Source organism: Bactrocera oleae, chromosome 5, assembly GCF_042242935.1.
Source record: "Bactrocera oleae isolate idBacOlea1 chromosome 5, idBacOlea1, whole genome shotgun sequence".
Lineage (NCBI taxonomy): Eukaryota > Metazoa > Arthropoda > Insecta > Diptera > Tephritidae > Bactrocera > Bactrocera oleae.
The window spans coordinates 762,555-779,118 of record NC_091539.1 but is presented as its reverse complement, the minus strand read 5'-3'; the positions used below and the strand labels follow the sequence as shown (position 1 = coordinate 779,118).

Genomic DNA, 16,564 nt, shown 5'->3' with positions numbered 1-16,564 from the left:
TGTATGAATATAAGTTTGAGTGTGAAGGCAGTGGTCGTAGTGGTAGGTAACTGTAAAAATAATGCACACATTAAAATTTATATTTTCTCAGTCGCAATTTATTTAACTGAAAATGTAGTTTAGCGCATGTTTATGTTATTATTATAATTTTTTATGTGGTAACGCTTGGCGCAACTGTTGCGCCATCTTACGGCGAGAAGCTACGACTTGCGGATAGGTTTTGAATTACTCATAGGCACTCAAACTGTTAGACTAGTTTTCAAACTTTGCTTTTTTATCCAAATCACAATCGGCAGGGCGGTTGTTAGGCTCGGATAACCACAGCATTAACGCTTCACTATTGTTGTTGTGTAATTTTAAATGGCTTAGATTATAAACTATTGACATTGTCGCTTTTTAAAAGTTGAAAAAATTTTAAGAACTTTTACTCGTACGCTGGCGCCGCGCCATCTTCCTCCATGCCTTCCAAGGGATTCTTTTCCACCGCGTCAGGGTAGAATTTTTTCAAAATCTTATGTATTTCTTGCATGAGCGACTCGTACTCCGGTGGGAATTTGTCACGCCTTGGTGGGCCTTTTTCAATGCCAGACCACAGCTGATGCACGGAGGTGCGCGCGTTCTGCGAAAATCCAATCTCGAAGGCACCCTCTCTTGGCGGCACTTTGCCGTTATGATTCCGTACCAACTGTATGATGCGATTTGGCGCTTCTTTGGCTACATAAGCGGCGAATTCCTCGGCTTTTGTCGTGAATATCGGGCACTCTAACGTGTGCTCGATGTAGATCATTGAACGGTTCTTGTCGAAGTTAGCGTCGGCCGCCCAATCGATTTCGCGCTGCTTCTTCGACTTCTTGCCTCTTGGTGCCATTGGAGTAAATAATGAGATTTGTAAAACTAAAGATTTGGCAGTGTTTCTACGAAAATTGTTTTGTAAAACTTATATTCTTTTAAAAATTTCAAAAGAGAAGTGTATTTCTCTTGAAATATGTATCTATATTTTATAGAACAAAAAAAAAACGATAATTCATAAAGTACGTATACTCTTTGCAGCGAACATGATACCCCCCTCACGTCCCAACGTGACCCGTTTATCCGACGATTCGGTAATGTTGCGCTGGTATGTGCCAAAGAACGAGGGTCTGCCCATACAGTTTTTCAAGGTGCAGTATCGCATGCTCGGTGACTCGAGCCGCAAAATACCGCGTGAAAATTGGCAGACCACAAACGAAGACATACCATACGGCAACGGCGACCGTGTTTTTGAAGGCGGGAAGAATTTCACCTCATCGGTTTCTGGCTTGAAACCGGACCGCTTCTATCGCTTCCGCATTATCGCCGTCTACTCGAACAACGACAACAAAGAGGGCAACACTTCAGCGAAGTTCTTTTTGCAAAGTAGCGAAGCTTTGGGCCCCACTAAAGCCACACTGCCCGCACCAGAGCTATTGCGCGTGGAACCGCTTTCTGAGACGGCAGTTATGATACATTGGACGCTGCCGGCGAATCCTACAAACGTGCCGGATGGTTTTTACGCCTACTACCGGCTCGCCTCTTCAGCGGGCGAGTACCTCAAAGCGACTGTAGACGGTCAACATTCAAGAAAATTTAAAATCGACATGTTGGAAGCGGGTACCGCCTACGAGTTCAAGCTACAGTCCTTCAATGCGCTGGCGGCGTCTGAGTTCAGCGCCATATTGCAGGGCAAGACGAAGAGTAAGTGGTCAAAGCAACGTATTTCATTTAAAGATATTTTAAATATGTGTATTTTTATCATAGAACTGGCCACCACACCAGCGCCTGTGCCGCCAGTGACGCCCGCAAAAGCCAAGGAGCACGACAAGCCCAAGTATCCGATAGTGGCGGGTATCGCCGGCTGCGGTATTCTGCTCATCGTGGCCATAGTCGCTGCCTTTCTGTGCATGAAGCGACGCAATCCGGCGCCACCAGATGGTAAGTTTAAACTTTAACCGTTAATGCGACAAATTAACGGCTGTATGCAACGTTGCTTTATTCCAGATGAAGACAAACCACAGCTGGATCACATACAAGCCGATTTCGTGACACCCTCAGTGCTGGGCGTGGCGACACATCACAAGTCCGGACATCGTCTCAACGGCGTCATACCGCGCATGAATATTACGCCCAATCCGCTGGCGCAGGAAGCCGACAAGGTATGTAGAGGCACGCCAAGCACTTGTATATATTGAAAAATGAGCCATGGTTTGCCTTGCCACAGTTAAACAGTCGCACTTTTATCCACGACTACCGTATTATTCAATAACTTACTGCTTTACTACGTATACGAGTTGTCGATATGTAAAATATGTTTCTTTTCGTGCTCCATATTTTAATTTTTTACAAAATTCTCTGGACAAAATTTTTGCTTGTACTTTATAGTCATTTCTAGTGGGGTTGTATGTATGTCTTTCAACAGCTGGTGGTGCCTCGACTATGTAACTACTTAAATACTTAAATCGTATATATCTCGACTACTTCAGCCTTTCCAGCAACTCTTCTGTAAACACAAAAAAAAAACAAAAAAAAGTTGAAAACGAAATCACGCACATCATTTGGCATTTACGATCTTTTGTATAAAGTCTATTGCTATAACCTATAATTATATTTTGTACATACGACTTTTATTGTATATAAACCTCTACTGTATATTAGCTTTATGTATTTATGTATATATTTAACTGACTATTTGAACTTTACTACATTTTCTGTACATTTATTCCACAACAATCCCAGCAGATCTATGTAGAGTTAGGAAAAGCCTAGCCTAATATATAACAATCTAGTTTTAAGTAGACCTAGTTGAGTTTATCAAATCATTTTGAGCTTAGCACAATTTTAACAGTAACATTTAACAGAACTTTAACAGTAAATGTTACATGCATTAGTTGCAGAAGCGTGTTTGAGAGAAATTGCTTTGAAGGCAATGCTTTTTAAAGAATTTTCTGTGTCTCCCATCTGTTATGATTTCTGACTCTTGGATTACAACGAAATTAAAAAAATTGGTGATATGTCTCTTAAAGTTATCCTAAAAATAAAAAGTGATGCCAACTTCATGTTGATTCCAAACGCTTATAAATGCTGACAATTTTACTATTGCCTACCTTTAGGCGACTGTGCTTTAATATTTTTCAGTTATCACACTTTACGTCAATGTTTTATATTCTAAAATGCTGCATTGCAAAAAATTCACCTGGAGACAAAGAATTTTCTTGAATTAAATCTTAGATTTGATATTTTTAAATTTATTAGCTTTGAAAGCTCCGCTTTTCTGCGCACTAACTTTGGTACAGCACCATTTCTATATAGAAGCCTATTCAAAAGCACGCACCGCATATTCCTTACTCTTCAAACTAATTTTCTTTTCTTGGACTCTATGCTACCTCGCCTTGTGCCATTCCTCCGCTTGTACCACTCCATTGCACCCATCCCCACATTTGCATAGTTATGTATTTAAGTATTACTAGTGCGACTCTAAGGCATTTGCTGCTACTAGCTTAGAAATATCAGCGTGAACTGTTCTAGAATCGCAACAACGTGATGGAGCTGCGCTTCCTGCCCAACAGCAACAGCAGCCATGCGGCAAGCACCAACAATTCAGCCAGTGCCAGCAATCTAAACACCAGCAGCAGCCAGAGTTTACAGCAGCAACAAACTGCCGTCACCAATGCAGACTCAGCCGAGCCATATACACTGCCACCGCGTTCCTCTTCTTCCTGTGAAACGCTCGAAGCCAGTGAGGGCATCTTCAATGCAATCGACGCCACTTCGCCTCTGTCAAAGCCGTTACCGCCGCTGCCGCAGCAGAAGCCACATACACACCACAACCAACAGCCTCAGCAGCACCACCAGCAGTCGCATACAACCCTACCGAAAATGACCAGTAATAAAGCACAAGCAGCCAGCGCGCCAAACGCAGTAATAACAAATGCAAATCATGCCACTGCTCACTACAACCACAACACCAATGCCATGCATTTGCACACGAAATCGAACTCGTCTCATTCATCCACCTCATCCTTTCAATCTTTACATAATTCACAGGCACACCTAGGCTCCCATCAGGGCCTACACCATGCGCAGCCATACCACCCACCGCCGCCCGGCACGCCCACACTAATGCACAAACGCGGCGACTACATGACGCATCATCATCATCATGCCAACGCATTGGCTGCCGGCCAACATCCGCCGCCGGTGCCACCACACCAGAACAACAACCATAGCGGCCATCACAACGCGCACCATTTGTACCAGCAACACCAGCAGCAGCATGCGCAGGCGCACGCGCCGCAAACGCCCTCCATGGAGCAACAGCGCCGCACGCTGGAGCGCAGCGCGCGCAATCTGCACTACGCGGCGACCGCAGTGCCGGCGAATGCGACGCAGCCACACGACGCGGCCATGAACATCGATGGCCTGCCCACGCGCATACCGTCGCTGCGCCGCACACGACGCTCCTCCGGTAACACCAACAATAACAACGGCGGCGTAGGCATACCCATCGTGCCGGGCAGTCCGCGCGTGCAGCGCTCGCCGATGCCGGCGCGCGCCATGATGAAGCGCGGTCGGCTGGGCAGTCACAACGACAACATGTCCTCGGGCAGTTTGAACAGTATTGAGGTGTAGGCGGTAAACAGGGATTGGGGTTGCGAGCACTTCGCATAAGTAATATTAAGCATTAGTATGATAGGGGATGCTAAATAGTATGCAACTATTTAGATACAAACATAGTTCTAGGGGGTACAACGGTACTTCAGTGAGTATTTTTTAAACTTAAAATTCGTCATATAACTAAGAATAAGTCAACACAAGTGATGTGCCGCGCGGGAAGAGTCCTAGCAGATAGAAGTTAAAGCGTAAAAGCGAACCTGGAGTTTGGAAAATATTTACTGAATTTAAATATAGTTTTACTACGTGGCTTAAAGCGCGGTCTTCTACCGCCATATTTTGCGTACTCTGCTTCAAGTGTTAGTGTTACAAACTTAATTGACTTAAATTGTAAATATTTATTGCTGGAACTTCGTGAGACTCTGCTAGACCAGTCTAGAAAACTTCTAGATTTAAGCAACAATGTATGGCATAGCTGTAAGTAAAATCTCGAATTTGCAAGTAAGTAACTCGAAAAACTCGACTATCTGCATACTTTTAGGCTAAGTTCCTTATAGTGGCTTGTTATGTAACACTTAGTAATAGCATATAAAGACTTAACGGCACTAACTCCAATGACAATTGTAGTTATATTAGTTTTGAATACGAAATGACATCCACTAGTAATATAACCAACTTAACCTAACTAATTAGTTTGGCGTTAACTCCGTCCTGCAGAGCTAACAAGTAGTAAGATAAAATATATATAAAAAAATTAATTAAAAGACTTAGAAAACGCTAATTGTGCGTCTAGCAGCTTGAAATTTGTTTAGTAAAATGTGTTTTCGAAAAAGTGCCTAAAAATATGCAATTGTAAAGATTATGCGGTTATTTTTATATTTTCAAATTTCAAGTTTTCAGTTTTCGAAGTTTACAAATTGTCTAAATAGCTTTTTTTTAATTGTATTACAATAACTAATTTAAAATATAATTTTCGTGCTTCCTACAGTTTTTGACTGCACTTTATTTGTACGTACTGTACATGTTTAGTATTCGTTTATAAGTTTTCAATATGATTTTACATATATTTAATTTATAAAAAATCGAACTTAATTGCCTTAATTTTATTTGTTTAAAATTCTTGTTAAATAAGTGAGTATTTAGCGCGAGTTGCCACCACTTTTTATTGATAACTTTTAAATTTTTTTTTTTATTTTTAACACTAAGAAATGTTTAAAAGTTATTATAAATTTATTACTTTTTTATTGTAATTTTTAAATTTAAAATAATAATTTGTTTTTTAAACTAATTTTTAATTACGAACTAATTTCCTGTAATATTGATGTATATACATATATATCAGAGAACATGTTTTTAATTACAAAAACATGTAGTAAATACAAAAACAAAAAAAGTAAATAGTAAAATAAAAATTAAAACTTACTACCACATTAAACGAAATGTATTGTTGTTTTGCTTGTTTTTGTTTTAAGGGGGTATTCTAGTCTAGGCATGAATTTCAGGTAATTTTTGAATTGCCATAAAACAAAGGCAATTAATATTTTTGTTATAAAGTTTTTTACAAGTTAACTATTAACATTATATGAAAGCAAGAAAAATATCAAAAAAATTCAAAAAAAAATAAAAATAAAAATTTCAAAAATTTGCTGCGGATAAAGTGAGGGGTTTCAAAAAAAAGCGCACGCACCCATACCCATGATTTCAAACCTCTTAGCTAACTGAAACCAAAAAAAAGAACAATTATTATTAAACTGCAATAATGCCGCAATGTCTGGAACTACGAAAAAGTTGGAAGAAAATTTTTTACGAAATGGCGACTGTATGAAAAAAAAAATTATTTTGACTATTTCGAATTTTTTAAAAATTAGCCGAAAATAACTTGAATTTTGAAAAATCTTCTTGTGGCGATATTTTTGAATAACTAAACTTTGAAAATATATAAAAAAAAATTTTTTTAATTTTAGACTAGGGTATCGCCTTAAGAATGATAATTTCAAAAATTCAAGGGTAGTAGTTAGATAGTATCTAATAGGGTTAATCATAGAGCAGTACAGCGCTGCGAAGCAAATTAAAAAGGTAATTTCAGTTTGCAATATTTACAGTTATACATTTTAATTAATAATAAAAAAATTAAAAAGGTAATTTCAGTTTACAATATTTACAGTTATACATTTTAATTAATTCTTCGCATTTACAGCGTGCTGTGTCAATCGGAGAGAAGCCATTGAAGTAACGCACATTCAACTATGGCACAAAATATAGAAACAACAGCAATCACTTATAACAGTACAGAAACGTATATAAAAAATTTCAAAAAGTTAGTCACATATTTTTTATATATGCATTCAAGATCAAATTTAACCCGGACAGGTGCATTTGAACTGCGTACGCAAACTGCAACGCTAAAAAAAAATTTTACGGATTGATACAACCTTTATTTGATGTTCGCGTTAGGGGGTTACAGGGGTTTCATCGCACCTATTTTCAACAATTTTTTTTCGCAAATAATAATAATAAAATTGAATATTTTATTCAAACTTTTTTTGTTATTTCAAAATACATATTTTACAAAAAATTTTCAAAACTTGGTAATTATGACGTCATTTCCGGCAGTACCCCGGAAAAAAGGTGCCTCCACGTTGAAAGCAGAACTTTTTACAAGATCATGCGAAGTAAAAAGAAGAAAATGCGTGTTTTAATTTAGAACACAAACTAGTTGTTGAACTTCATATGTAAATTATTGTGTGTTCACAACACAAAAATTTTGTCTAGCGATATGCAGCTGTCCGGTTCATATTTGATCATGAGCGTTTAAGCATATACATATATACACTGCATACTTACATGCTTTCTGGTCACTTTTAGCGCACAACAAAAACATTTTTTTAGAAAAAATGCAACATTTATTTGATAATTAAAATAAAATGCATGTTATCGAAATATCGAAATATGAACTTATTTGTAGAAATTTATATATAATTAGTTACATATGTTCATTACACAAAAGTTATCAACTGGCGAAAATAATGTTTAACAAAAATGTTCACGTTAAAAAAAGCTAAAATTTCCATCGTCAAAGTGAAACAGTTTACATAAAATATTATTTGCGCTTTACTTCAAGAATAATACGGCGTTGCGAGTGAAACGCTGTTAGTCGCTCTGTATATCAATCTTGTGTCACATTTTACTTAGCGTAGCTATTTCTGGTTATATGCGCCAACATTCATCATTGCGTTTACTTTGATTTTCTTTTCCTTTTTTGTTTTTGCTTTAATATCATTTGTATGTTTTGAAAATGCTGCTATGCATTATTTTGTATGTATGTATGTGAATATTTTGTAAATATATTTGCGGACTCGCTATCCACGCTCTTTCTTTCTCTCTCTCTCTTTCTGTATACATATTTATTAGGGTGGCGCGGAAAAAAATGTTTGTTTTTGCTTAGCCTGAGGGAAAATTTGTAGATTATAAAAAAAAATTTTTTTGGAAATCTTTTTTTTTTAACATCTAGAGACTTTTAAAGTAAATTTCGAGTTAAAATTTTTTGGGACAAAAATAGTTTTTTTTTTGTTTTAAACTCTTCACATTTAAATAAAAATTAACGAATTTTACGGTTTTTGACTCAAAATTTATTTTAACGCTTAAGGAAAGCATGTTGCCGTATAAGACTTTTTTTTTAAACTCCAATAATAACCACACAATTTTTTTTAAGTTGATGAGTTTTGATTGGCCAAAAAGAGGACTCTCCACGGCTGCTAGAACAATTATCCAAAATTTTTTACGAAATAAAAATTTTAACTCGAAATCTACTTTAAAAATGAAAAATTGTCGGCTAGATGTTAAGAAAAATATTTTTTTTCTAAACTTTTCTTTTTTTATAATCTACAAATTTGACACTCAGGCTAAGCAAAACAAAAACATTTTTTTTTCGCTCCACCCTAATATTTATAAACTTTATATTTGTTTGTTTGCAATATCCTTTTGTAAATATAATTTGATTTAACTCTAGTGGTTACTGTGCCCTGTGGGCGTGTCAGCTGTACCTATAGTTAAAATATTTGTGTTACTCATTCTATATATCTATATACATATATATATATATATTATATTTAAATTTTCTCATAATTTTTGGCGTTTGTAGTATTATATTTCCATTTTGTATTTTGATTTTGCGCTGAGCGTAGTTTAGTTTGCATTTGCGGTTTATCATGTTTCTTAAACGCGTGTTTCGAGTTAGTGTTAGCTGTTTTAAAAAAAGAGACGCCTAGCGCTAGACTAAAGATTTACTACATGCATGCTTGACGCTGCCTACTTTTAGGCGCTTTAACTCATGCGGTTGCTAACGGCAAGATTTTTAGCAAAAAAAGAAAGAAAATAACACTGCTAAATTTTTGCACAGCAATAATTTGTAGGCAAGTAATTTCTAACTGTAGTTGTTACCTTTAGCGCAGTGCTTAGTGTTGTGAAACACTTATTATTATATTTATTATATTAATACTATATAGGAGCTTTCAGTTAAATTTTCGCAACGAGCAAGCATATTCGAAAGATTTCATCTCATTTTAGTTACAATGCTTACAGTAAAAGCTAACGGCTTATGTACAAAAAGAAGTATAAAATATGTGCTGTCACAGTACAGTCACTGGCCGCAAATTGGAAGCAACTAACAATAGCTAACATATGCTTAGCGCTACAAAAATCTGCTTTTTCGAATTTAATTGAAATCATCGGCTTTGCGGTCTCATCGACTGCGCTGTTTACAGCTACTGCGCTCTGCTCACTTCGCCAAACATCATAAGTTCATAAACGCTTAGCAGCGTTTGCTCAATTCCTTAATTTGTAATTTCAGTTAAATTAGTTTATTAGGCTAAAACACATGCATGCATTTTCTAGCGCACTTCCAGCGCGAGACGTTGCGTTTCCGGCTCACTGACGCCCCACTTCTGTGGCGTAAATCGTTGGCGCCTTTCGTTTTGTCGTCATAAATATTTGTGTAGGCATTTTTTTGCTAGACATCACACATTTGTTCTGCACACGCGCACATGTAGTTAAAGATAAGAGCAGAGTGGAAGAAACAATAACACAAACAACAAATGATTAAATATTTTAAACACATTTATATAGAATTGTGGTTAAAGCGTACAATTGAAGGCGTGAGAAGCGTTCGAATATTTGAAAAAGCGTGTAATTATTAATATGCCGGGTACTGTATATGATGAGTAGCGCTTTTAAGCGCGCTTGACGCACAATATAGTTATGGGAGCTTTTGAAAAGCGTTAAAGCGTTAGTAAAAAGTTTACAAAAAATCTTAACAGAGATTTAGCAAAAATCTGTAAAAATGTTTATATTAATTTTTTAAACATGCAAATTGAAAATATAAATTTTTGAAAAAATTCAAAATATTTTTATATGTAGAGTAGCATTTTTGGTAATATTACTTTGTAACTGTTACTTTGCATACGCAACAAGAAATGTTGTTTAAATTAAATTTAAAAAAATAAATAAAATTAATCAAAAGATGAAAATGAAATAGGAAAACTACTGTCAGAGCTTACTTATGTTATCTTGTACTGTTCTATGCGTTTTTACTGCAAATTACGTGCGTTGCATGCCCATACACTGCTTGGTTTTTACGCTGCTAGCGCTTAGTTTCAGTTGTTCCGGGTGTCTAGTCTAAATTTATGAACTCTTGAAACGTTTTTACCATAAATTATATACAATGAACTCTTGAAACACTCTTCCATAAACTATAAACATAACAGTTTCGGAACTCCTGAGACACTTTTCCATAAACTACAAGTATAAAGATGTCAGATTATAAATTCTTGAATTACTTTGCTAAAAACTAAACTAGTGCAGTTTTCGTAGATTTTTTTCTGCTTATAGTAATACGTCATTATTTAGTAAATAGCATATACAAGTATGTTACATAACATGTAACGGTGTCTGTTGCGCCACATGCAAACAATCGAATTTCGTAGATGACGAGTTTGCTTGATTTATTTTAACTTAGTAAGTTTTATAGATTTTCTACGCGTTATTTCATTCAGCTCTTTGACGCGTCTGCAATGCTCAAACGGTTTATGGCGAAATGTATTTATACAAAATGTTGTGTTGTTATTATAGCTTCTTTTTAATTTAAGATGCACTAAAATTTCATTCAGCTGGTCTAGCAACTACAATTCTCAGCAGTTTTATAGTAAGTTAAATCAAAATTATAAATGAAATAGTGCTGCCAATTTTCAGTGTTACATAAATGTATTTTGGTTTCGAATACACTTATTTAAAGAATATTTAAATAAAACGAGTATAATAGAAACAAGCTTATAAATAAATAGAAATAATATATATAAATAAATACAAATAATATATTAATACAAAGTGTAATACAAAATATAGAGAAATGAGTTAGAAGCGCTGCTTTTCCAGCATAACCTGCCTTGCATATTATTTTATATATAATAACTATATATACGAGTATGCAGTTGGAAAAATTTATTCACGTGCGTTTTACAGAATAAAATGCGGGAATATATATTATATATAAATATTTACACTAAATATTAAACAACTTTTAATTTTTTTTTTGTAAAAATTTGCCAATTTTTAAAAATTTTTTTAAATTCTACAAAGAAAAAAATTTAATTCTATTAATGCAATATGTGATTTATCTAAATTTCTCAAACTTTTATATATTTTTTGCAATTTTTTAAATATAAATAAAATTTTTTTTTTCAATTTTCTAAATATTAATTTTCAAAAAATAATTTTCTGAGTTTTCTAAATATAAATTTGAAAAATAAAATTTTTTGAGTTTTCTAAATATAAATTTTCAAAATTTAATTTCTCTAGTGTTTGCTAAATTTCGCCCAATTTTGCATATTTCTTTAGTTAACTAATATGTTTTATATACAGTTTTTTTAAATTTTTTTATGGAAACCTAAATTTTGTTGCGTTTAGGATATATTGATATTTGAGTGCGCTTTCGCCTGAATAGTTATGAGTTGTGTAGTGCAGGGTAGCGGGGGCGGGGCGCTGAACTACATTTATGTGTGACTAAATATGTATATTGAGCTACAATAGATGTGGTGTAAAGGTTGGGGCAGCAAGCGGCGGAGTGAAGGGCTTGCAAAGGGTAATTGACATTAGTCACAGCATTTTAGGCGCAAAAGCGTTTGGCTTAAAGCAAGAACTACTTAAAAGCTACTAAGTATTTGCATGTTTACTACTAAATATTTCATAGTTGCGGTTGCACAATTCATGATTACACAAGTGGGGGAAGTGTTGTTGGTGGTGATGGTGGTTGGGGTAGGGCATAAGGCGTAAGGCGGTACAACTACTGCTCTGACAACTCAAATACAACTGACTCGGGTGGTACGGTTGACGCTGGCGGTACTCTTAGTACCTTTTGGCCGCCAAAGCACAGCGTCAAAAGCCAACTGCCGCCGGTGCTGCTACCGCTTCCGCTGCCAGTGTTGCTCTGAGCGCGTGTGGTATGTATGCCAATGTTGTTGTTATTATTATGATTGCTAACGCGTCGCTGCTGGCGGTACGTGCTGCCGCTGCTGAGACGTCGCGCCGGTATGTGCACGGTGTTGGCGGCGCTGTAACGGCGACCATTCAGGCGGCGTGTGGTGGGCGATTGATCGTTTCTGTAGGCAACAGTAAGCAAAGAGAGTGAGAACGGAAATGACAAAGGAACAATTGTGTGAGTGAATGCATTAGCGTGGATTTAGAGAGAGATAGAGTGGCAGAGAGCAGCTCCACTGAGTGGTTGGCTTACCTTTTGCCATCCTGTGGCGTGCCACCGGCTTGGCCCTCGGTGTCGGGTGCAGTGTTGTAAGCGCCAGAGAACATAGAGGCACGTTTGGGCACCCATTCGGGGTGGCCGCGTACGGACATGTAGACGGCGAGGCTTTTCAGTAGAACGGTGCGCACCTGTTGGTAGAAAGAGTGTAGCATATATGAATTATGAGTGCTTCGATATTAGTTGTGGCAAGAGCGCGTTGAATAGCTTGCGTTGGTACTCACCTCACCATTTAGGAAGCAATATATCAAGGCAATGAAAAATCCCTGAAATGAGGTTAGGAAATGCGTCACGTAGGACCACATGGCGAATTTCCATGGTGGCTTCAGGTTCAATGCAGGTACTTGGTACAGTAGATTTGTGATGCCCAACAGCGGCAGCAGTACAATGGCGGCGCGTACCGCTTTGCGCGTCTGTTCGATATCGCTGGCTTGACTCTGGCGCAATTTCATCACCAGCACGCGTATGATGTTCATTAGGAAGAAGAAGTTGAGCTGTGCGGTAAAAAAAAAGTTGTAGTTTGTTAAAATGTTAATGGGATTGATAAGTGAAGCATACACACCGATATGACAATAAAACGTGGTCCTTCCAATATCCAATAGTACGGCGTCAAATTGTAGTTCCATAAGCAGTCATGCGCGCTGTCCGTATACATCGCGGTACATATGGCCCAGACGGTGGTCATCAGTACGGGCAGACCCCAGCCGAGTAGCGAGAAAATCTTATGCGGAAATCGACCTTGAAACACGGCGACCGTCACCATATTGTGCAGGTACAGACCCTCGATGAACATCCACATGAACATGGCGGTGCGAGCGTACTCTAGGAGCACGTAGGAAGCCTCGCAGAGGTAGGGCTAGAACGAGTAGAGATCGCATTACTTGGAGTAAGTGAATATAACTATCAAAGCTTTCGCGAAAAGCGCTTTTTAAAGCTTATGTTCACGTAAAAAGCTCAACAAAAGCTTTAAAGGCAAGGTTACGTAGTCTTTCAACGCTTTTAGATTTAAAAGTTTTTAAAGTGTAATAAAAGCTTTTTAATGGTTGTGGCAGCTTTCAGCGCGAACTTTTAAAAAAGAAGTGATTTTGAAGTGACACTTCGTAAGCTTCATTCTCATAATTTCACAGTGAGCTTTTAAATTAGAAGTGCTTTTGAAGTGCTACTTCGTGAGCCTCTCTCACATACCGTGTTTTCAATTCCCGCTGTGCTCGTATTCGACGTGGCTGGTTGACTGCCACGCCGAAACGCCTGATCGAGATACAGTGTCAGTCGTATGATCACTTGACAGACCATTGCGATGAAGAGGTTCTTGTGAATTTTCGTGCGATTATTTCGTAGCGAAGAGAATTTACAGAATATAATGAGCGAGAGTATCAGCGCGATCAGCGACAATATGAGTCCGACAATCTCCAGCGTGCGCGTGCGTCGTGCGATGTCCAAGAAGATCTGTGGGTTAAATTTTAAGCAATTAACGTATATTTTGAGTGAATATTTAATGCTTGCAGCGTGACGCACATCAATATCATCCACACGCTGCAACATGTCGTTCACTTCCGGCTTGAAGCAGGGCTGATAGTCCGTCCAGCCGCTCGTGTTGTTTTGCGTATCATTCGGACGGCGGCCCCAGCTACCGTCCAGCTCGCATTTGCGGTTCGCGAACTCTGTATGGAGAGAAGAAATGCCAAATTGAAACGCTAAATATATTTTCAAGATCAAATAAAATTTTTAATTTGCTGACTTGAGACAAAAAATAATATTTTGCTTAAATGCATGCACAGTTAAACGCTTTCGCAATCGTTTCGCAAATGTTCACACTCCGCCACGAAAGTGTCTCTGCTCATTTTCCACTCATTGGCCACCCATTTGCCACTTTGTGATGATAATGGAAGTTTAAATTTGAAACTCAAAGGTTTAAAAATAGCGACCGCAAACCTTCGGCCACAAATGCAATTAAGTTAATATTCCAACACATTTGCACTGTGTTGCATGAATAAATAAGCGAAATTACGCACAGCCTTGCAACCTCTATTGGGGTGGCGTGCCACATAAGGAGTCGTGTGGCAGGCGTGCTGCCGTTTGGCGTTTGCTGTTTGGCGCTTGTTGTTATTGTTGGTGTTGGTGGCGTTGTAGGCGGCAATTATAATGAGTTGAAAGTGTGTAAGGCAAATGGAAAAACATTTTAATGTATTATACGTTAGCTCGCCACAGACGCGTTGTCATTGTATTTGCCTGTGTGTGTGTGTGTGTTTGGCTGCGTGCATTACACTGTTATTTTCATAAGTTTTTGTTGTTGTGTTTTCGCACTCGGTTGACTGGTGGCAAAAACAACAAAAATGCCGCAAGAGTTGCAACGAAAGCAATTGGTAGCGGAAACATAGCCGCAAGTACAACAACAAAAGGAGTTTCACATATGAATATACCAACGGTTGCTTAGGTACATATATACTAAGGAACTTTTCTGACACTCACTTTCATAGATATTTGAAGATTTCTACAAGCTCTGTTTGCTAAGCTTGCCGTGTGCGAAATTTCAAACGAAAATTTTGTAAAACGCCACACTTATTAGCTGGCAGTTGAGTGCCGTCGGCGCTTTAGCACTGATTTTGTACACCAACTTTTTGCCCGCATTTCTGCCAAGAAATAAATATTTATTTAATTTCTCAGCAAATGCCTTTAAGCACGCCCTTCTCAGTGCCGAAAACCGTCTTGAAATCCAACAACAATTACCTGCGTTACTGGTGTTTAAGTATACAGCGCCTGTGGATAGGCTTCAGTTTTTCACATTTTTCGAAAGTTAATCACTTTTTGCTGAATTTCATAGAAATTTGCTGCTGCAAACGTTGGTTACATAAATGCACAAGTGTGTGTTTTTTTTTTTTTTTTTTTTTTTTGTAATATTTTATGGGAAGCATAACTGAGGTTGAAATATCTCGGTAATCTTGTCTTCGGCGAACCAGAGGACATAGCCGAAACTGATATAAGCCGTCTCAACAAGTTTGTGCTGGGCTCAAAGCGCTTCGTTGATCTGTAAGGGACTTCTGATCCACTATTTAGGGGTTTTAGGTAACATAATGGACTGGTATTCTAAGCTGTGCAAGTCAGAACCTTCTTAAGAGCTATCTCTTAAGCTAACCCTAACTTTATACCGAATTTTCGGTATTCATTTTAAAATTTCGAGATTAACTCGAAGCGTAATGGTTCATACAATATTCCACTTTACAAAAATTAAACAAAATCGATTATAAGCCGCGCCTCAAAGTCCAAGTTGCTTAGAAAACCTGCTTAAAAGTTTTTTTAAATTTTTTCATTAAAAATGATTGATTGATTGCTTATAAGCTGTCATGCTTTTGAGTTGTCCAATTGACTTTTGCTAACCACTAATCAAAACAAAATAAAAAAAAGCTTGTGTGCCACATTCAAATATTGAGGTTATACATAGAGGCATGCATACAACTGCTCGATGTCAGCGAGTAATTGGTTAATGTAAAGTGAGCAGTGAATGACAGAGCGTCTAATTTAACCGAAGGCTAACACGTAGTTGACTTGCTAAATAAAATGGGTCAGCATGCCACACACCTATACACCTATATATGTACACACATATACATACCAAAGCAGCATTGTATTGTTTACTTACTTGTTGTGTCAATGCCGTGGCCGACGGGCGGACAATGCATGCGCGCCAAAACGCCAGCCGGCGTCGGTGGCCAGCAAAGAAACAGATCCCAAGTCCAGTTGCAAAAAACACCTGTAAAATGAAATAGAAATGAGTGTTTGAAAACAAATCAGTGAGAATCAATTTGAATTTTTTTCTTTTTTTTGTTGCAAACTATTTTAGCAGAAAAAAAAGCGTTTGCACTTCAGCTTGATTGGCGCAGCTATTTTCATGCGAGCGCCGCCCATTAATTACGGTTTTTTTCGAAATACCAGTTTAATGCGTGCCTTGGCGCCTAATTAATGATTTAATTAATTCATTGGAAATATTAAAAGGAAAAAAAAAATCGAAATTATGTGGAAATTTCAGCCAAGCTGCACACACAACGCTGCTTAGAAGGCTTAACACGCCGCAAGCTACGCCTATGCATGACTGCTGTTGTGTTGTTGTTGCTGCTGGTTTAATGCTAACTTTAG

At 37.5% G+C, this 16,564-nt stretch overlaps 3 protein-coding genes across 12 annotated transcripts in view; 1 reads left to right on the top strand and 2 right to left on the bottom strand.

The window, feature by feature from the left end:
- The window catches only part of boi (brother of ihog), an 81,371-nt gene extending 75,596 nt beyond the window's left edge, over nucleotides 1–5,775 (top strand). For 5 of the 6 annotated variants that reach the window (XM_070110844.1, XM_070110843.1, XM_070110842.1 and 2 more), the window contains 4 exons: nucleotides 1,051–1,713; nucleotides 1,777–1,950; nucleotides 2,017–2,171; nucleotides 3,541–5,775. In XM_070110844.1, the coding sequence (XP_069966945.1) occupies nucleotides 1,051–1,713; nucleotides 1,777–1,950; nucleotides 2,017–2,171; nucleotides 3,541–4,644 (2,096 nt within the window). In that variant the 3' untranslated portion in view covers nucleotides 4,645–5,775. The remainder of the gene's footprint in view (nucleotides 1–1,050; nucleotides 1,714–1,776; nucleotides 1,951–2,016; nucleotides 2,172–3,540) is intronic. The other variant, XM_036359278.2, reaches the window with a different exon arrangement.
- Nucleotides 77–984, bottom strand: LOC106622580 (selenoprotein H). Its single transcript, XM_014241803.3, has one exon. It carries the CDS (start codon nucleotides 866–868, stop codon nucleotides 425–427), a length of 444 nt encoding a protein of 147 aa, XP_014097278.1. The 5' UTR covers nucleotides 869–984; the 3' UTR covers nucleotides 77–424.
- A 1,264-nt stretch (nucleotides 5,776–7,039) lies between the features above and the next one.
- Nucleotides 7,040–16,564, bottom strand: part of Pdfr (Pigment-dispersing factor receptor) — a 67,326-nt gene continuing 57,801 nt past the window's right edge. For 3 of the 5 annotated variants that reach the window (XM_070109542.1, XM_070109544.1, XM_070109543.1), the window contains exons 3-10: nucleotides 16,071–16,181; nucleotides 13,949–14,094; nucleotides 13,619–13,879; nucleotides 12,996–13,289; nucleotides 12,658–12,927; nucleotides 12,410–12,564; nucleotides 12,032–12,278; nucleotides 7,041–9,654 (exon numbers count right to left, since the gene is read on the bottom strand). In XM_070109542.1, coding sequence (XP_069965643.1) covers nucleotides 9,553–9,654; nucleotides 12,032–12,278; nucleotides 12,410–12,564; nucleotides 12,658–12,927; nucleotides 12,996–13,289; nucleotides 13,619–13,879; nucleotides 13,949–14,094; nucleotides 16,071–16,181 — 1,586 coding nt within the window. In that variant the 3' untranslated portion in view covers nucleotides 7,041–9,552. Of the gene's footprint in view, nucleotides 9,655–10,181; nucleotides 12,279–12,409; nucleotides 12,565–12,657; nucleotides 12,928–12,995; nucleotides 13,290–13,618; nucleotides 13,880–13,948; nucleotides 14,095–16,070; nucleotides 16,182–16,564 lie in introns of those variants that run through there. The other 2 variants (XM_070109546.1, XM_070109545.1) reach the window with 2 other exon arrangements.

Excerpts from the sequence above, each read along its gene's own strand:
- LOC106622580 (XM_014241803.3), bottom strand. The coding sequence starts at position 868 with ATGGCACCAAGAGGCAAGAAGTCGAAGAAGCAGCGCGAAATCGATTGG.